The sequence below is a fragment of the Strigops habroptila genome, chromosome 9 (assembly GCF_004027225.2).
Source record: "Strigops habroptila isolate Jane chromosome 9, bStrHab1.2.pri, whole genome shotgun sequence".
Taxonomy (NCBI): Eukaryota; Metazoa; Chordata; class Aves; order Psittaciformes; family Psittacidae; genus Strigops; species Strigops habroptila.
The window spans coordinates 30983476-31005354 of NC_044285.2; the positions used below are offsets into that span (position 1 = coordinate 30983476).

The following is a 21879-nucleotide window of genomic DNA, read 5'->3' on the forward strand; positions in this document are numbered from 1 at the left end:
CCTCTGTGACCATCATCCTTCCCACTGAGGAGCATGAGGGAAGACAGCCTGAGAAGGTGAACACCACTCATTAATTGATCAGCAGAGCCTGTGCCAAGTGAATCAAAATGCTGTTCTCCCTCCTGCCCACCACACCGGGGCTGAGGCTGTTGCTTCTGAAGAAATCCATGCTGGGAGAAAGAACAGGCATGCTGGCTGGATTGAACAGCCCACAGAAAGGATGCTCAGTGGCTATGGGGTCAGAGCCTTTAACTGGAAGTGACACCTGGACCTTTTGCACAGGTCTACAGCTATGAAATACCCAACTGGCTTTGCATCACCCCTGACAGAGAGAAAAGCTGAGCTCCTCTCAAACAGCCTAAGTACTTCTCTTTCTGCAGCCTCACCTGTAAGTACACATTCTGGGAGCTTTGAAAAACCCAGTTCCCCCCAGTTTGACTTGCTGACAGAGAGTATTAGGCCTTTTAGGCCAGCTGTTGTCTCTCATTGAAATCAGCGGGCATTTTCTTCTCAACACCTGAAAAAAAGCCCCGTGGTGGCAGTTCACACAAATAGCTTCACTGACTTCTCAAGGCCAAGGGAAACCCTAAAAAGAATGCAAGGTTTTCATTTTTAATCCCCTCAAAAATAGTTCAGGTGTGTATGATAGGAGTAGCTGTGAGAAGTAATTGCTGCACAGGTGCCCAATTACTCACATACTTCAAAACAAACCAAAACTCCCATGTGGTATGAGTGAAGGGCTTAAAAGGAGTAGGATAAGAAACGGATAAAAGGATAATTTCAGATCTATATAACTGTCAGTTTAAATTTGGTTTTCTCTATTCTTACTAAAAATTATCATTAATTGAATTGTGACTCTCATCTATTGCTGATATTCTTTGTGTGTGTTTGTAACTTGAAGCTCCTGTTTCACATAAATAAAAGCCTCCAATCTCTGCAGGAAACTGAATTTTGGAAGGTTTGTACAATGCAACTAATACCATGAAGCCCTGCCCTGGGGTTTCTTAGTGTTCAGAGATATGCTGTGGTATTAATGTGCCTTAATAAGGCCTGTAAGAGGTTGCAGGCATGGAAAAGTGATATCCTTAACATAAAGGATATTTTTTGTCATATTCCTTGGGCTTTTTTAACACACACACAAAAAAAAACCAGAAACCCCCCAAACTTTCTACAAAGATCAGCTACAAACTATTTCACGTAGTTTGGGTTGAGTTGGAATCTCCTTCCAGCTAAATCTAAGTGACAGGAACACTTCTCCAGCCTAAATTACAATGGCAGTGTTGGGTGGTGCTGCATTAAACTAACTTTGGTTTTATCTTAGCTGAGCTAAATAAATAAAAAAATTCATAAATTCCCAGCAACAAACACAAGCATATCTTATCATTCACAGTGTGAAGTTGTTACTACAGTGCCATCTTCAGTGCGTTACATAAAATGGAGTTTTCCTGTAGGATTTTTCATTGTTCTTTGTGGGTTGGAAATGGATCAAAGGAATTTCTACTGTACAGAAGAATGAGGAAAAAAAGGTGAAAGCCTTCTCTCTTTGTTAATGAGAAATAGTGTTGTGATTCAGAAAATAAATAAATGATTGTATATGTAATTATCAGGCAAAGCAATATGAGCCTGGCCACCATGATAGGCTTTGAGGTCAAAAATGGTTGTTCCCATCTACTGCCAGTGACACTTAACAATACCATATGGAGATGACAATTTTGCATGTGACCATGCATTATGGGTAGTACATTACAGAATCATTGAAAGTTGTTTATGCAAGTTTCACTGTACACTGTTTACAGACAGGAAAAAACAAACATCTCCACAAATTTGACAGAGGATTAGGTCTAGCTGTGCAGTGGAGGACAACACATTTGGTCAAACAAGCTCTTCCAGTCTTGCTTTTCCTGTTGCAAACAGACTAGCCCATATATTGAAGTAGCAGACAGTCAAAGAAAGAGTCTTACATTCTTCAGAGCTGTTGTGCTGTTCTGCTCCTCTTTATTTGCTTCCCTGCAATGTCAAACCAAGGATGTTACTGAGCCCTGCTACAATCTTGTTCCTTGGCCCAAGCCATAGACATTCTGGGCCACACCACAGTGGTCGGGGTCCAGAGCGTGTAGGACCTTTAGTAAAGGTCACTGCTATGCTTCTGTTGTCTCTGGGGACATCTTGCTTGGGAGGCCCACAGCAAATACCTGCATAAGTAGGTATGAATACATGTTGCTGCTTCAAGCCCATATGGCACAGAGAGACATGAAGCAAACTGACCTCATGCATGTGCAATGCCAAAGGGAATATTTGTGTGGAGAAAGAAAATAGGAACTGACTCCAGTTCTACATCTCAGTCCCACAACTTGCCAGCATAAGCAAAAATTGCCGGAGGTGACAATGTTATTGAAAAATATGACTAATTTTCTTATTATAATGCAGATGTTCTCTTTAGAGAGAACATCTTTGCTTGTCTTTTTTAGGCTCATATATTTTCTTGTATACGGCTCAGAGCTGTATTGTTCTGTATAGAGAAAACAGGTCTATTTAATGGTTGAAGGAGAAAAATCTGCAGACAGGAAAACCCAGCTTACTCATTTTCAGTGATATTTCTCAATCTGAACAATAGAGTGCTATATACAGTACAATCGTATTTTCCTTTTTGAAATGAATTGTATGCTGATAATACCATTTGCATATTACTTTCACTTTGAAAGCACATTACAAATGTAAGGGGATCCTTTCCAACACATTTTACAACATGTAATCCTTGCTATCATTGCTGTCACATGCTGAAGTGGTATATATTACTTGACAAAGCTACACAGAGAGAATGTGTCACACTGTTGTTCTTGCTGACCATTACTTCTGCTAGTTACTGTGTGACTATTGCAACAAAATCATAAAATTGTGTTCATGGCATCACTCCAACAGCTACAGTGAAACTCCAAATTCTAGGGGAAGCTACTTAAAAGATAAAACCTCTTAGTGCTTCCATAGCTTATATTCTTGAGAAAGGATTACAGAATAGAGACCTTATTTGTTGGCAGTATCCTAATTCTCTCAAAGTACTTTCTGAACATTTTTCTCAGTTAAGGCAAAAGTCATTTTCATTGAACAAAAAGAAACCTTAAATATAGGTTATTCATGATGTTTCTGTTCTTTATTTACATCTTAGAAAACCATGAGAATTCAAAGCAAAGTTTTTTGCTGGACATTTGGTCACAATCTCCTGATCACATCTGTAAAACTACCCATTTATTGAACTGATCCCAAAAGTAAAGATCTTCATGAGGATAAAGCAGTGCAACCATATGCCAATATTGAAGAAACAAACTATAAGAACCCCAATTATTTCAAAGTGTTGACCCCATCCAAAGACATTATCCCTTGTATGACATTTGTACTCTTGTTGCTAACCTGATCAAATTGCAGACACACCTCAACAGCAGCTTAAAGACTGGTCCTGAAGAACACTAACTGATCTAATTTCCATTAAAGCAGACAGAGAGGGAACATTCAAAACCCTGCATTTAATTTCTACTACACAAAAGGCAGCAAGACATTTAGGATGTATCTTTGCAGCTAAATTGTGCCCTGAGCTGCACACGTGAGTCCCTTGTCTCCCAAGGCATATTCTAACCCAAGAATGGAACAAGTTGAAAAGCTGCATGCTAAAAATATAAACCCAACTGTTTGCATTCTTTCTGTTACTAAAGTACTTTGTAAGTACAGATATTACCCAACAATGTGATCATTCTTTAAAATGTCTGTATTTTTCTTTCTTAATCCTGAAAAATTCAAATTCAGACCATTTTGCTTTTCAGAAAAAAAAATGGAAGTTCTTCTCCCACCCTTCTTCACAAAACTATTTTTGGGTATAAGCAAACACAGACTGTACATATACCATACTGGTGACCTGGAGTCTTATTTGCAATGTGTAGACAAGAAGAACAACCTGCTGAGATGGACTCACAGAGTCTATGAAATCCTGCCAGGGAGCAATGAAATCTGCTGTATGGTACATTGTTTCCTGTAGTTTCTTGCAGTGAAGAGCTCAAAATCTGCCAAAACACTTTGCCCTTTGTGACTCTGCTCATTGAGAGGTACTTACTGTGCAGCATCTCATATTCAGATGTGAGCATTAATGTATCTCACAAAGAGACTCTCAACAAAGTGCTCAACAAACATTTGGTACAGACTAACCTCCATCCACAAACAGCACCCAATGTACACACAAATGTATCCACATCTCAGTTAAAAGTCTCATAAGTCTCTTAAGAAATATGTATCACATCTGGTTTAACCTAAGTAATTTATCCAAGTCTCTTCAGTGAATAGTGACACCAAAACCTAGCTTATGTAAGTGGGTGCAAATGTCTGCAGGATTTAGCCCACAGTCTGGCTGTCAGGATTGAATTGACTGAATCGCATGTACTTTACACTGTACACCTTACAGTCATCAAAAGCCATGACTGTCCTGCTTCAAAAGCCCAGCATGAATCTTCCTAACAGAAACTTAAACCACTTCCTACTCCTGTTTCGGATCATATACCACCTGACATGGCTCAGAAACCATCCAGGACAGTCTCCTGCAATTTACCTTTTACAGCGTACAGGCTTTCTGCAAATTGACAAATACTTCACCTCTTTAGAAACTGCTATTAATCAAGGTCTAGACAAACATTCAGCTGTAAGGGACTGGGCACACTGAAGATGAAGTGACAGCACCAAGTGGAAGGATGGCCGGGAAGGTCATAGTCCACACATTTCTAGAAAATTACATTAAATCAAGAAATGAATAGCTTGTGGATGAGGGAAACTGAGGAAGACTTCTTTGTTACTATGCATACGCAAAATGACTGTTAAACCATACAGACATCACCGTTTGTTTTCGGGTTAAACGAAGACCAAAGGGACAATGATGTAACACTTGTATACCCATCAGAGTTGATTTACAGTATTTTAAACCTTCATATACACAAATACAACAAATTTTCAAATTTAGTACCAGCCAGGTCTCTTTTTCTTATCTGATTGTTATTTGTGCTTTTAAGAAATTATTTAGTGTCAACTACGAAAATTCACAGCAAGAGAATGAAAATCCACATAACACAGCATCAGTTTGTTACTAGTGACCAGTATTTTAAAACTAACAGACTTCTCAAAATAAACTGTTTTCAGACAATAAATAAATAAACAATCTCAAGTACTACTAATGAACATGAAAGTAACTAACAATAAAATAAAGATACTTGCAGTGAAGTCCCTACTTAATGAGAAAGAAGAGCATGGTAAGTTTGTTCCATTACAGGGAGAAAATAAATTGTATTGTTAAGATAGCATTTTTATTTTGTGATGTATATGTCAAGTCTATGTATTAAACAAGCAAATTTAAATAGTTTTGTATCCACAGTACATCTACAGGATGCGACAGCTCTTGAATCCTTGCAGAGTTCCACTGACATCAAATGAACACAGGACTGCACCTACTCTATATTCTACCCTATGATTATTTCAAACTAGTAACAGCTTTACCACACAAAACAATAGAGAAAACCACAAGATTATATTTTATTTCAAGTAAAAAATTCCTTATTTTTTATTTCAATGACAGGTAGATCAGCTCCTCACCTAATATGGTAAATTTCTGCTTTTGTGTTCACTAAGGTAAGGCTGATTTGATTCCATTGAAGTTGGAAGTTGAGTTATTCTAGATTTACACTGGTAAATTTCTGAGATGTTTGTCCCTGAGCATTAACATTCCTATTTTTATTTTTCAACACAGCAACAATCAGAATACATAAGGATGAATGAATTGCAATTAAAGAATAAATAATGAAAAAACATATTAACATAAAACTGTCAAGTTCCTCTACATTCAGGAAATCAGTGCATGCATATTGTTTTCAAAACATGAATACTTATGCTTGATTCTCAAGTTTTTCTATAGAAAGAAATTCTATGGAACGTATACATAGGCCTTTTTCAATTAATGCTGTAGGTTTGCTTCTGAAGTTACACTGCAACTGGTAGTAAAAAAAATTCATATCGAGTCCTGATTTTCTAGTCCATACCACATTCTAATTCTCATTCACCACCACTACAATGCATGTTAAATCCTCCACAACAGGGAATGTTTAATCTAGATGTAATTCTTTTCCTGCTTTTCTCCCCTCCCATGAAGATTTTTAAGAGACTTTGTAAAACATTTTTACTACAAAATCTAAATCTGGAAGTTAAAATTATCTAAAGACATCTTTTAAACTTTCATTTATAAAACTACCCTAACCAATTGAAATGATATATCTATTAGTATTTTTATTTTTTGCTAAGGATAAACTAATTTTTCTTTCCTCTGAAAAATTGTCTTATTCAAAATGATTAATGAGAAGGGAGCCAAATCAAAACAAATGCCCCTAGCATTACATTATTGTTCCTCCTAGAACTTCAGTGTTGAAGATCTCAGAATCCAACTAAAAACTAAATTCTGCTTATGTTACTAATGCAAAAAAATTTCACTGCCTTTGGAGGGACTATTTGTATAGCAGAGGCAAGGAGGATTTTTTAGACCAACAGAAGGTGGGAAAAACTTTCATAAAAAGTAAATTGTCAAGGTGAAATACAGAAATGATCCAAAAGAGAGTATTACAGGCACTTAACAAAGTCTAGTTTCAGAAATACAATAGTACCAAACACTTTTATTAACATTGCGTCCGACTTTTTAAGTCAATGCTGGCTAATATTTTGATGTTGCTGAAGGCAAACAAAATTCATAAACAGTGGTTTTCTGTGTTTTACTTTGGACTGGATGTTATAACTATCTTAATCATAAACTAACCTAGAATAGTAATGATTGAAGCAGGGTAAAACCAATATATTTTGTTTTCTTTACTTTATTTCAAAATAGGGTGATTATAAATACATTCTTGTTATATTTCCTTCCTAATTCTTTGGACGCAAGCAAAAAAAGAAAAAAATCTCACTGTGCTCATTTCATACAATATCAATGTACAAATCATGCAAAAGATATTATAGATATCATACCATCATCAAGTTCTGGATGTGTTTCGCTGATTCTGAAACATCTGTTAACATTATTCACAAGGCCATGTCTTTTATAATTTATATTGTCATTACGGTTTAAAAAAAAATCATTTTATATAAGATTTTTATACTAGATTTCTATATTATTGTCACTCTTGTACACTAAATGCAAAATGTAAATTGTTTAATGGTCTTGTGTTCTTGCACCATGGTAGTTGCTTTCTGATAAAACTGCACGAATTTTTTCTTTTTCAGGGAAATGATTACACTTTATTGATTTTATTTTAAAATGGAAACTTCTTTATAATACGATGAAGACAACACCTTCACTGATTTAGTCTATGGGTCTCAACAGCTATTTTACAAGCATGGCCACTCAAACCAACATAATGCAAGATCTGTTAAGCCACATCCGAAGAGTCACCTTCTCAGGCTGACTATAGATTTGAATGGACATTACAATAAAACTGCTGTGCAGACACATACGCTGTTTCAAAAGATGGAGGAAATAAACTAACATTAAGGTTGTCATTCAAAGTAAGAATTTCACAGAAATAGTGTTTTGTCAACTTCCACATTCTTCACTCACACTATTATGCCTACATATTGCATCATATATGTAAACCACTTAGGAACAATTTACACAGGAAAGTCCAGATTGTGCAACCTTTGTTGATGCTGGCGAACCTACACTCAACTGCATAATCCCAAAAGTCACCATTCTCTATGTATTATATACGTCTCTGAGCTGGCTTTTTTTAAAGTAAATGAAAAACTCTACCTAAGCCCCAGTCTTGGGCATATTGTTTAATTATTAGTTCATGAATAGTACCTCTGCACATGATTTAGGTTGAGTTTAAATGCTTTACTGGATTGGGACCTCAATGAGTAGGAAAATCAGATCTTCCTCCTTTGGTCAGTGATTAAAAGACCTCACCACAAAACAAACAAACAAACAAACTAATAAACCTGAAACAAAACACCACAAACCAAACACCTCATTTTTTTTTTAGCTGAGGAAGGCATAATCATTTATCATTGATCTTTTAGCTCAGGGCAATATGAGTCATAAGCACATCAGTTTTAACATCACTTACAAGTATTAGGTTGCTATTTCAAATATTTTTCACACATGGCTCTCCAGAGAAAGGTATGGGACATGACATCTCTGACAGTGCACTGAAGTGTGTCGGAAGCCTTACGCAAGGCAAATCCCAGTGAACCTGGATACATCCTCAAAGCCAAGCAGCACTGTGTAGAGTAGGCACAGTGACCCATTATTCTTAATCTATTGATGGAGCCATTGTAGTCTATCACATCAGTGCATCTTTAACACTCCTTAATTCACAGACTCTTAACACAATAAGCTCAAATGTAGTTATTCAAGCCTTGGATATGTATTGCATCATTGGTCAACCAAGAACTTCTTATCCTAGAAATGCATATGTACATAGTGTCCATGTCCTGAAATCCCTATGACATCCTGAAATCACTTATTGTGCATTGATAGCAGCAGCTTCTTGAAAAAAACTTAGTCATTAATTCATAATCTTATTGTCTGAAGTCATGTATGTAATATGACATTGTACATACTCCACCGTAGTATGGAGAAAAATAATAAAACAATCCTCTTCCTAAGTTACAAGAGCATAAACAAATGTCTGAAAATAGAAAAATGTTTGTTTTGCTTTCTCTTAAATAAAGAAGCAGTGCTTTTTTTTTTTTTTTTTTTTAATAAACTTAGCTAAAAATATACTGCAGGCTGTTTGCCAAGTGTCATTCCAGAATAAAAATTTCACAGCAGTGTCATAAAGCCCTGAAATTAGAGGTTTATAATGGAAATAGCTGACACAGCCTTCTCCCCAATATCATTTTTGGGTCTTGCTGTAATATTTGGTAGTTTCAAATTAATGAAAAGCATTCATGTTTACATACTACTAATCTTACTTGATTTATGTATTGATTTTAAAAGGGGCAGGGGAGAAGGTTCTGGAAGCAAAGGAGATAGAGGGGCTTATCCAAAGTTCATTGAAATAAATGAAAAAAAAAAAAAATTCCTTTTCAAGTGAAAAAACTTTTGTTAATCTCATAGTATAGATTTGCTGTATGATGCTTTACCAATATATCTCCATTCTCATTTCAAGGTACCATCTATCAGTGAGATACAGTGGAGATTTTCCATTCTCCTGACTGCTATTTATCCCTAGCTATTCAGATTCAGCTTTCACTAGGGCAAGTTTTTACTTTCTAGATCCAAGCTACACAATACTCTGAATTGAGACCACTATATCCACTTTACACTGTGGTTTTAAAAAGACATGATTTGCCATATTGTTCACTGTCTGATCAGGTTTTTTTCCTGACTGACAGCAGCCAGACAGGTAAGAACATAAAAACTTATGCATATACAATTATTACCCTTACCATGAATTCCTGATAATATTTGTCATGAAAACTATTTAGATTAAGCTGTAGAACCCTGAAAAGCAAGACAAGTGATGACAAATAACTGCCTGAGACACAATACTAAAAACCTAATGAATCTATTTTAAAATGCACCATTGGTAACAAATCTGAAATAAGATCATATGCTAATTTCACAAGAATAGTACAGAACGATTTTATTATTATTATATCTGATCACTTAATTCTGGATAATTCTATACATTAGCTCTCCAGTTTCTGTTTGGTGTATTGTTCTGGTTTTATTTATACTGAATAATTAATGCATTGTGATCAGGAAAACAAGTCAGGCATATTAAATACACATTAAGGAGTACATATTTTTCCTATTTAGTATACAAAGTATTTCATAAATATGAATTATATTACAAAAATAATTTCTGCTACGCTCACACAGTAAGCACTCTGACAATTTTGGACAACCTATTGGGGTTGCAAGTTTTTCACGTAACTGAGAAGGAACTCTAGTTTTAATTGGAGATGAGTCTTACAACAGATTCTGCATAAACATCAAATATTTTCTTCAGATGCCACAAATACTGCAGAAGTCAGGCTGAACTATTTCTTTCTTTTTTTCTTTTTAATTTTTTTGTATAGACATGTATGCTTCAAGTGGTCAAATTTATTTCATAGGTATGTAATGCATGGTATATTTTAAACAAATATTTGCACAATTTAACATTATAATTCCAGTGGTTTCAAGATGCAGGCCATAAATGTAACCAATTTACACGTACTATCAAATGTTCTCTCTTTGCATGCTTGTTACTTTCCAGATATTCTTTAAACAGTGCCTCTACAACACCACAATTCAAGGGATTACTCCAGTTCCACCAACTTAAATCCACGTGCATGATGAAGGACCCAGCTGAGGTACAAATACCAGTACTGGGTTTCTTGTGTTTGTTCTAACAAATCACAAGGAGACGATGGTTTTGCATTTAAGGTACAAAACATATATGCCTCTTGAGGTTAAATTCAGCGTAACGTGTATAAAGCATCCCTCTGGCAATAGAGTTTGCAGTATCCTTACAGGATTCCATGGGGCATGAGCTTTATGTAGTAAAATCTATTAAGGAAATTCTCCTCTACTTGACAATTCATATGCAGCTACAGTTAATCAAGACACCCTTGGATATACCTGCCTCTATGCCTATCAATATATTATATTTGGAAGTTAAAAGTCAACAAAAGGCACTTTCATCATTAAATAAATGTCCTCTGTAGGCGATAAGATTGTATGACCTATATTTTATTCAAAGCTGTTTGCTCTTCAAGGACTTGTAGGTAGTCAGGTGATCCTTGAAGTTTAGCTTTTAGTTCAAAATATTCACTTTTTCTTTGTTCTACTACAATTTTACTATGATTACCACCTATTAGAGATTTCTTGTTTTTTTTGTCTTGTAGTTTCTCTGGATAACGTATTTCAAAGCCACTGACTCCTATGCTGTTGTATTCTTTTTTACTTTCAAGAAAATTTTGAATAAATACATTGGAATCCCTCCCAGGGAATAACTCATCCAGTTCATCGATTGTGCTAAGTCTTTTTCTGGTATCCGTATGCAATAAATCTTTCTCTTTGTCATTAATATTTCTCAGAATTACTTTTTGCCCTGGTGGGTCAGCAAACGTGAAGCCCGTTTCAGACTCTTTTAAGCCACAGGTATGACTTTTGCTCATCTGCTCAATTGTCTGAGGAATGAAGGCTTCTGCACCTAGTCCATCCTTTTTGCTTGACTTGTGATCGTGCTTTCTTAGCTGCAGTTGCATTGAACTGCATTCTTGATTTCCAATCCCTTCATGCTTTATAGTTGGTTTTTTGTTGCGCCGAAGCACAAAAACAAGAAGACAAAAAGCAACAAACACTGTTAAAATAAGCACAACTAATATGCTTAAGATTAGGATGGACAACGGAACTGGGCCACCAGGAGGGCTCCGAACTGGTCCCGGTGGTGTTGTAAAAGTAACAGCGGGCATTGGACTAGTGAACAGAGCAGATGGCTTGTTTAAAAGTTTAGGACAGAGGATCTCATTTTTCAGAGACTTAAGTTCAATGTTTGCAAACTGTACAGGTGTTTCACATTTCAATTCCTTCACCACAATACCTTCATTTAGCTTTTCAAGCCACAGTTTTAATGCAACTAAATCACAAGTGCAGTCCCATGGGTTACCTTCCAAGTCAATCTGTGTAAGAGATTTTAGCTGATCAAGAACGCCACTTACAGGTAAATACATGAAATGATTGTTCCTCAGATTCAGTCTAGCAAGGGGTGCACCCACAAATATGTATGCTGGCAAGCTTCGTAGAAGATTGTTGTTCAGGTAGAGCAACTGCAAATTTGGCATTAAGTCAAAGGTGCCTGCTAGGATTTCTCTGATAACATTGTATTCCAAATACAGATATTGCAAGTTGTGGAGGCCAGCAAACATTTCTGGGCTCAGACGCTCTATCTGATTGCCATTGAGATACAATCTCCGTAGATTTGTAAGGTTGCGGAAAACTTCTCCTTTGATCAGTGAAATCCGATTGCTGCCTAAATGTAGCAAATCCAGCCCCTCAAACTCAATAAAATCTGTAGTGTCCACATCCTTAATATAATTGCCATTTACATGCAGTTTCTTGGCATTTAAAGGTTTTGGTACAAGTTCGGCCATTGACTCTATATTTCTTTCTTGGCAATTTACACTTAATCCCAAGTCTGAAGGATGCGTTTTGCAAACACAGGGGACCGGACAAGGAGTTAAAGGAGGCACCCTAGTCTGGAAAGATACAATTTGGCTGAGACTGCGATTAGACAGTGCTTTGCCTGCTACTATCCCCGAGATTTTTGAAGGATTTGTAGTCTTTGGTGGCTTTGTGACTAATCTGTGCACTGATGTTTGAGTGGTGTGGCCATTAGGTGTGCTGTAACCAGGCTCCAGCTGTGAGGGAGGCAGAATGCGCACATCAAAATCACTCCCTGTCCCCATGGAGCACAGCTCTTGCTTGTTGGTTTCTTTCAGCAGTCTTCCATACAAGTCACTGGGTGTTTCACAGATAGCTTCTCCAATGTAGATGTTATAGGGCATGTTCTCCAGCCACGCTTTCAAAGGCAACAAATCACAAGTACAATTCCAGGGATTGTCCTCCAGCTGCAATTCAACAATTCGGCCAATGTGTTCCAGAACTCCAATGTATGGAAGCTTCTGTATTCGATTCCCTCGTATATCCAGATGAGTTAGAGAAGCAAATCGAAAAATATTATCAGGAAGGAATGAAATCAGATTGTCATTAAGAATCAGGACTTTCAGCTTGTGAAGCTTATTGAAGGCTCCCCGTTCAATAAACTTGATTAAATTGTAGTCAGCTTGGAGATACTCCAAGTTCTCTATGCCAAGGAAAGCGTCAGCTCGGAGAATCTTTAATTCATTGTTGTTCAAGTGCAACTGTTTCAATGCACTAAGACCCATAAAGGCCCCTCCCTCAATGTTCTGTAACTTATTATTACCCAGTTGCAAGGACACTGCGTATGTAAAATTAAGAAAGGTATTTGGATATAGAATAATTAGCAGGTTGTTTTGAAAGTTAAGGTGGTAAAAATTAGACCATGGTGGTTTAAGCTGATTTGGTCTGTAGACTGCAACCTTCTCACAGTTGACATAGAGTACATTCTCAACTGACACACAGGAGCAAACATTGCAAATTTCCACAGATATATCAGCATCTGCAGTTGTAGAAGAAACTGGAGATGACAGAACCAGAAAGAGCCACAGAAACATCTTCTTGTGATCAGCAAGCAACCTTAGGCTCCTGAACAAAGATTAAGAATCTAAAGAAGAAAGAAGGAAAGAAAAAAGAAAACGTTTTTCAGTTGTCATTGTTCCAAAACATCATTTGGGTTAAAAATTGTATACCACTGAGCTACTGTACCTGCCAAGGATTATAGATAAACTACAAGTACTGAATTTAAAATAACATGAAAGATTTTAACAACCAAACAAATACATGGGAGCTAGAATGATTTCAAATATGGCATGTAAATTTCTGTAGACAAACACAAATAACTCTGAGGTCTGTCAAGTATATTTCTCTCTCTCTGGTACATGCCAAGCATGCATAACTAACAAAGTAAAATAACCAAAGGAGATTCCAATTTTATGCATATTTACTCTCCTCAATCCTGCACTACTCATATGTTGCCGTGCATTTCAGGGATATTAAACACAAATGCTGATGTTATGCATGCCCAAACATTGGGGTTGAGACAGCACAACACAGAAAGGATGAAGACACAGACACAAAAAGCAATGTCAGTACTCAATGTATGCATCTATAGCATCAACACATATAGATTATCACTCCGTAATAGTGAGATTGACTCAAGGGATACACAGGCATGCACACACACAGTTTCTGTCACTTATTATATCTAGTTTAAATAAATAGGTGGCAAACTGATTGCAGAAATACAATGAACTATCCACAAAACAAGATCAGCTCTGGGTAACCAATGGAAGCACACAGATATGGAAGAAGCATGCACAGGTATACAGCTCCATCCCCTGGAATAACAGCAATACCCTGACTTGCAGGGCAAAACAAAGTCAATTCACCAGCCTAAAACTACTGAAACCTGAGAAGAACTTTTTTTTTTTTTTAAATTAGTATTACGTAGTTTGCTCTTCTTCCTGCACTGATACAGAGGTGGCTTTCAAGAACCCTTCACATATAGACAGGCCAGCTCAGCTGCCATTTTTTAACGCAGAACTGGAGCCACAGCTTTTTCTCTGAGTTAGAAGGTAGCTTTTTTTTTTTTCTTAAAAACAAAATAAAAATCAGTCAATAATCAATACATTGCTCTCCCACCTTCCCCATTCCCCCCATTTCCCAACTTGTCCCTTTCATTTCCTGCTGTGGGAAGCCACTAAGCTGGCAGGAGGGAGCCTGGATGGAAGTGGAGAAAGCAGGAGCCAGCTGGAGGGAGGAGAATCGGGCTGGAGGGAGCCGCAGGGAGGGGAGGATGCGCCGGGGGACCTGGAAGGGAGGGCAGAGGAGCGATGAGGGAGGAAGGAAGGGAGGACCGAAGGACAAGAGGGAGAAGGAAAGCTGAGAGGAGGCGATGGAGAAAGAGGGGAAGGGATAGCTGAAGGGGTCAAAGAAGAAGGAGCCGAGCAGCCGCTGCTGATCCCCGCACGCTCCCGACCCTGGCCGCGGGGAACGAGCCCACAGGGGCAGCGCGATGCCCCGCGTCCCCAGCGCTCCACCTCCTCCCCGCCCCGTCCCCCCGCGTCCCTGCCTCTCCCACGCTCGAGGTCCCTCTTCTTCCTCAGCCCCGAGGCGCCGGCCGCTGCCGAGCGGGCTCGCTGCGGGCGCTGAGAGGGGCTGCCGGCGGGTCGCCCTGCCCGGCCAGGAGTGCCGGCGCTACCGCAATATTTGCCGCAATCGGCTCGGCTGGAGCCGGCTCCCCTCTGTCGTGGGCGCCCCGTCGCCCTCTGCCTCCCGGCGGGGGAAGGCAGGACGGACACGGGCGCGCACACATCGCACGCACATGCCGGCTAGGAACGGGCACAGCGCGCCGATGCAGCCCAGCATCCCTTACACACTCCTTTTGTAACAAGGCACAACCGCGGTCCCCGCCGCCAAATGCTTCCAACGCCCCCCGCCCTCCCCCCGGCACCTTTGCAAAGTCCAGCCCGCAGCACATTTACACACTCCCAGCCCCACTGCGCAGATCCTGCCCCCCTGCCCCTCCCACACCTCCACCGGCTTATCCGGGCCGCCCGGCCCCAGCCTCTCCGCTTGTCTGCGGGAAGGACGGGAGCGGGCAACGCTGCGCCTAGTGCCGCTGGCCCGGGGCTCCGGGAGGCGGCCGGCTGGTAGGGAGAGGCGACCGCGATGGCAGAAAGGCTCTGGCAGGAAGCCACTGTCGCCGCGTCACCCCCTCCCCTTTAAAATAACAGCTGTAATTATTACAGTGATGAAAACAAAACCTCCGAAATAATTAAAAGAAATTAAAACGCCAATGTAACCGCAGCCCCGCTATGCCCCGCTCCCTGCCCGCGCTCACACGCCCGGCGGCGCGGCCGGCCGCCCCCAGCGATGCTCCCGGCGGCGCTGCGCGGAGAGCCCGGCACCTTCCCTACCTCGGCGGCCGGGGTCGCCGCGGCCCCACTCCGCTGCACTCCACCGCTCTCCCCGCGAGGTTCCCCGTCCGGCAGCTCCGCGGACGCACCGAGCGGCGGGGGCAGCCGGGCGAGTACCCCTGGCCGCGCTGAGCACCGGGGCGCGAAGCGAGGCGAAGCCCGCTGCTGCAGTACCCCGGCGGACTCCGCCGCATGCAGCAACCACTTCGCTGAGCCCTGCCCCGACACCGCGGTCCCCCGCACACATGCGGAGAGAATCCCTCTGCACACGGGCACCCGCTCCCATCACACTGCTCTCGCCCACCCCTTGCACGCAGAGAGCCCCCTCCCCTTCGCCACACGCACACACATATGCACGCACGCACCGAGCGCTCGGGCGCTGCTTTGGAGGGGAAGGAGACTCCGCTCCGGGGGAGCAATGCCAGCGCATCGCGACCGAAGCCTCTCCGCACGTCTGGAGCCACGCCGCGCCGCCGTTACCTCTCCCGGGGAGATGCCGGGCTGCGCCCTCGCGTAGCTCCAGCGGGCGCGGCGGGGCGGGAGGAGCCCTCCGGGGCGGCGAAAGCGGCGGGGCCCCAGTGCCGCGTCGGGCTCCGTGGGGCCCCCATGGGCGGCGCGGCGCAGCTACAAGTGCAACCCGGGGCAGAGCCGGGACGGGGCCAGCCCGCCCGCCCATCGCTGGGTGCGCGCCCCTTAGCACCGCGGCTGGGAGAGCAACGCGGGGGAAGGGAGGAAAAGAAAGGGCTCTCCCCCCATCTTTACGCATGAGTGTCATTCCCTCCCCACCCCCCCCCCCCGCGCATGAAACAAAAGTAGAGGTGGAAACTGAGTGGGCAGGATGGTAACATTTGCTACGTTTAATGTGAATTGCAATTATGGAACAAAATCGCTGTGAGGAGACATACCCGACCCGTTCTTAAGACAACACAGTTATTTGTGTTTCTCATTCTTTGTGGTTAGGTGAAATTCCTCCTCTGCTTAGGTAGCAGCTGCAGTCTGATGAAAAATAATTAACTAATGTTATGCACTTGTGCAAAACAGATTCTGCTAATTAAGAGCTCCTATTTACTCTATCATAATATACTTTAAAATGGTAATTAATACCTCCAAACAAGGTGACATCTCTTTCCAAGGCAGAAGAGTCAGTTAACCAAATGAAATCTTGCAAGGGGAGTTCAACTGCTTGTCCTTTACCGTGGATGCTAACATAATTGAGTTAGAAAACTGTTTACATGTGCACACATACCCGTTGTGAGTGCTAGTTCTAGGCACTAAACATCAGGGAATGGGAAAGAGCAACTGCTTTCTTCATTTACAGAAATGGAATAAATAACTTGCTCCAAAGACTTACTGCATCTAATTGAAATAATTGCAGAATGTTATTTTGCATTATGCAGGTAGGCTGATACCTGAAAACAAATGCAGCTGAGACATCAATAATTTGCGCATCACAACAGAACTGAAAGTGATCTGTGATTAATATTCAACCAATTAAAAACTGAAGTCTTTAAAATGTAAACTCTCTTAATTATTGAACCATTAGCAAAGTACTGCTCACATAAAAGGGAATGCATGTATATAAAGGGCCCAGTTTAGAAGGATTTGCATGCAGTGTAAGCTGAATTTTTCAAACTCTGTTTAAATAAACTGATGGGATAGCAAGCAAAGATCTAGGATAAAATTAATTTAGGAAGATACCTGATTTATAAGTCTGTTTTAACAACAGGCACAGAAATGTGTAAAGATCAAGGTGCCAGTTTTTCAACCAGCTACATTAAACTGGATGTTAAACTGTTTCCTTGCTTATGTAGTAGCTGAAAGAGCATATAGACAGTGTCAAAGATAGATCACTATTCCCACCACCAATCAAACAACTGCTTAGAGACCAAATAGAAAATCAAACACGGAGCATAATAAAAGATCATATTTTAACCAGGAAAACCGTGAAATGAGTAAGTATTTAAGGGAACTGAAATTGCACTGTAACCAAATAATTCTTGATGTTTCTATTACAAGTGGTTATTAACAATGACATATGTTAATGGTGTTGTAGAACTTATCTGAGAAGGAAACTTAGTTATGCAATACAATGTCATTATTAGGGTTTTAGCATGTCGTATTTTTATATTTATTTCTAATTTGCAGTCGCAAAAAATAACTCCTTTTCCAAATCTTTTTTGACCAATTGGGTGGTTTCTAAGCTACTTTTCCTAACCTACAACATGTCAAACTCACTAAGATTTAGACTTATACGTCAGGACAACAAACCAAACCAAACTGAGGATGATTTTAAAGTATAACATAAGCACAAGCTTAAGGTCAAGACTGTGGTCCAAGATGATGACGTGCTTACTGAATAAATCACTTTAAGGGGTTACATCCTACAATCACTTGGTTGTACCCCTTTCTTTAAGATCTGGCTGGAAGTTCTGTCACCATCAGTAGAAATTTTCGTCTGACCTGATGGTAGATAGTTACTGGAAGACAGCAGAGACAGAAAGAGCAAGTTGGATTATCTGGTCTGGTTCCCTGAAGTTTACAAGATTACTTTAGGCTGCACACCATGCCCATTATTGTAATCTCTAACATTTTCTTAAATTTCTTGCTGTGATGGAACCTCATTCATCTCCTTTGATTTTTTTCTCTGTTGTTTGCCACAGGAGCATGTATTTTTCCTTCTTCAGTTTAGCAGAAGAAGAGCAAAGGCTAACAAGCAGATAGATTAGTAACACGATTTTCTGCAAAGAGAAGTATCTGAGGAAAAAGTAGAAATGTGAGAAGTATCTGAGGAAAAAGTAGAAATGTGAGAATTACTAGTTCCTGCCCAAGGAGACACACACAGGGTAGCATTCAGTAATGATAGAATTAGCTCGTCAGTAATGTCATTAGCATAACCAAGTAGAAGATCTTGGGAGAGAAAGGTAATATTTACTCTTGGCAACCGAAATTCATCGTGCAATCTGCTCAGAAATTACAGAAGCCTATTTATATTTTGTTTCCTTTCATGTTTTTGGGAGAGCTCTTAAAACTATGCTTTTCCTCTCAACACACAGACATGCTTGTTCACTTACCTCTCCCAACTTACTTCCAGGCTGATACAGGAACTTGAAACTGAAACTGTTTGTTCAAAGTCTGCCAGGAGAAAAGCCTTCCTGTAACAGAATCATCCAAATGCAGAAGCCAGTCAAGATGCTGAATCTACTGCTCACAGCAGGAAACCTTGGAGAGCACTTTCCTCAAGCTGTTTGGCACACATGCAAATAGAACTTCAGCTGAAGTCAAGGGGAGTCCTGTGCAATAAGTTGTTTTGTTTTTTCATCCACAGTGATTTTCTGAGTGAGAAATCAACTGATAGGAAACAGGAGCTAAACACCCTACTCATTCCTGGGCATTCCCAGGTACAATTTAAGATACAGTATCTGAACTCAGGCTGCATGTGTACACATAAGTGGTGGGGAAGAAGTGTCTTTTATACAACTGCCAGTGTCCTACCTTTATGCTACCTATGGATGCATGGGCATCCTAAAGGTACTGAATTGTGCTTTTCTGCTCTCTCTCCAGTTTGTCTCTTGTCATCCTGAAAATAAAATAAGGCTTAGTCCCTGGCAGTTTGAACTAACCATAGATACTGATACTCACACACCTGTGGCTCTTGAAATCAGAAGACCCAGACAAGAAATTGCTGTGACCAGCATGGGGGCTTGCTTTCCTTGTTCATGTGCTGATATCTGTACTGGTCAGCTGTGAGCAAGTCTTGTGTACCCAGCTGCTGGAACACACCTGGGAGAGAAGCAGTGTGCACACAAATGTATTTGGGTTGTTCTGTTTGAGAAGGTTCATGCCAGTTAAAAAGAATCAAGAAATTAATAGGCATCACTTTGGATCAGGGTCTATTTTATAATTATTATGGAAGCACTACATGTTACTCCTCCCTTTTCTCAAAGAATGGTAAATATGGCCCCGAAGTTAATGTTGTGGCCCTTCACATAGGGCCCAGGTAGAGCGGAACCTGTTTTGTTTGAACACATGGAAAGCTGGTTGACAATTCTTTGACTAGGAAAGCAAAGGTTTGTGTGGGCTCTGCTTCTGGAGTTTCCATGGTTAAACAATTTCTGTTTAACAAGTCTACAACATGTTTCTGCTCCCAGATAGATCAGTAACAACTGCCATACTCAGCAAACAACATCCAACACAGCAGAATACAACAATGGCTGTGCAGCACTGCTTTATAATAGGGTTTCAATTGATAGGACATCGTCTTTTGAGGAGAAAAAAATAAGACAAAACTGCACCCATTGTCCCTGTCTTCTATGTATTTTGTCACACTGTCAGTCAGAAGATGGGGAGGAAGAAAACTCTGTAGGTACTAGAGCAAATCGTCACATGTGCATCCTTCTAAAGGTACAGTGTGTTAGGAAACAGTGCAAGTCTGTAATACACTGAAGACAGAACCAATGTAAAAGAATACTGTGCTAAATAAAGTGGAAGAAATACTGTCAGATATATGTCTCTACATGCCTCCATACTATTTCCACCTAACTTACTCCATTTTATCCAGGAGTCCTCTTCAATGTGCAACAAGTAACCCATCACCCGCTGGAGGAAAGCATCACCTGAGAAAACACTAAATGTATGCATCCTTTCAACAGGGGTTGGCAGGGATTTTTCATTCCATCTTTTCCTACTCATTTACAATGAGTCATTGTCTTGAATGTTTGATAAAGTAGGCATGCTGCTGGTAGCGGGTCTTCCGACTAATTCTCTTTGTAAACTCAACCTGTGGGGATGTCCAGCTCCATAACATTACTCCTGCCAGATTTTACTGTCAGGCCACAGTGGGTAGACATTTAATTTCACTAAATTGCAAGATGTTCGGTGCTTTACTTATTTTCTTTCTCTTCTCATTTACGCAGGGGTTGTTCACCCTCCAGCTCACTGTCAGAAGCTAAAGCCAAGCCTGGCCTATCCTCCTGCCCCTTGAGTCAAGGAAAAGTGCGAAGTCAGAAGAGAAAGACATTATTAAAAAAATAATGGATGAAGAACATACCTGGGATATTTTTCTGCAAAGGTTGTACAATATGAAGTTAAATGAAAAACCTAGAAGCAGCTGCTGTTGTCCTACACAAGTCTCTTGTGGAAGCTGTTCACTAAACTGATTTTTCAAGAAAAGAAATACATTTAGAATAAGGACTCTGTGCTAGAAAACTTTGACATTATTGAATACACTGAATCATAAAATAACACTTCATCCTCCCTGAGTGAACGGCCTGTTAACTGAATAAAAGAATTATGTCCATGTACTGCAGAGAAAATTTAAAGAAATTTGACTGTGGTTGGAAATGATAGATGATCGGAAGGAAAGAGGTACTCTAACAAGGGGGGGAAATATATTGTGTTACAAGGCTTGTTTCTTCATTTGCTCCTGATAACTTTGTATTCAACAGTAGAGCAGGGGAAATCTTTTGTGCTCTGAATATCATACCTGTTAGGCTTCCAGTCAGGATTGGAGGGGTTGAGGTCACTTGACATTAACAGAATGCGAATTTAGAAAATTCTGTTTTAAGTTCTCACTCCTCCACATTTTCCTCACAGGTGAGATTATCACCTTCTGGAATTCCATAGACTTAAGGTGGGCTTCTCACACATGTAAAGGTCGGTGCTGTAACCCCTTCATTAAACTACCTGCAAGAAGAAAAGTCTCTTACTTTATTTTTTAGAAAATTCAAAAATAAATCTTACAATAAAAATATGATAAAAGTGAATAAAATAATTGTAATTCAATTGTTAGAATGAAAATCAAATACTCTGTTTTTGCTGAAGTTTAAGCTGGTGACAATGTGACACAGGGAATAAGTGCAGAGCAAATTGCCAGCTACTCTTATCTCTCCGCATGCTGGGAGAGTCACTCCCCAGTTACTGCAGTTCCTTTGGTCATCAGCTGAAAGACCACTGTGGTAGAATGAACAGGCATGTACAGAAGAAACCACGTGCTTTAGACTTGTTGCTTGATTTAGAGAACAAGTTACACTAAGGGGGAAATATCTGAAGCAAAATTAAGATATTGCATGGGTTTGCTCATTGCTCTACTTTAACCTGCTTTTGCTTCTGGGGTTTCTTTTGCAGCTGCCCTAATTTCCTCTACTTCTACGTTTTCTGTTAATTTCAATTAAGGCCTCCATAGGCTCATGAACTACCAGACTTTATTATTGTTTTTTTTTTTAAAAAGCAGGCCTACGCTATCTTTCCTATTGCCTCTAGACT

General features: G+C 40.2%; 1 protein-coding gene and 1 long non-coding RNA gene across 3 annotated transcripts; one reads left to right on the forward strand and one right to left on the reverse strand.

Moving 5' to 3' along the window:
• Positions 1-9636: 9636 nt before the first annotated feature.
• Positions 9637-16217, reverse strand: SLITRK4 (SLIT and NTRK like family member 4). Of its 2 annotated transcripts, none has more exons than XM_030497947.1 (2): positions 15984-16217; positions 9637-13304 (listed from the first exon to the last, which is right to left on the reverse strand). In XM_030497947.1, exon 2 carries the CDS (start codon positions 13252-13254, stop codon positions 10741-10743), a length of 2514 nt encoding a protein of 837 aa, XP_030353807.1. In that variant the 5' UTR covers positions 13255-13304; positions 15984-16217; the 3' UTR covers positions 9637-10740. The 2 variants fall into 2 exon arrangements, with proteins under 2 accessions (XP_030353807.1, XP_030353806.1); XM_030497946.1 differs by lacking the exon at positions 15984-16217 and adding an exon at positions 15619-15910.
• Positions 16218-16321: 104 nt separating this feature from the next.
• On the forward strand, positions 16322-21297 carry LOC115612988. Its single transcript, XR_003993221.1, has 3 exons — positions 16322-19016; positions 20177-20248; positions 20532-21297. It is a non-coding gene; the product is annotated as an uncharacterized LOC115612988 (long non-coding RNA).
• The last annotated feature ends 582 nt before the right edge of the window (positions 21298-21879 follow it).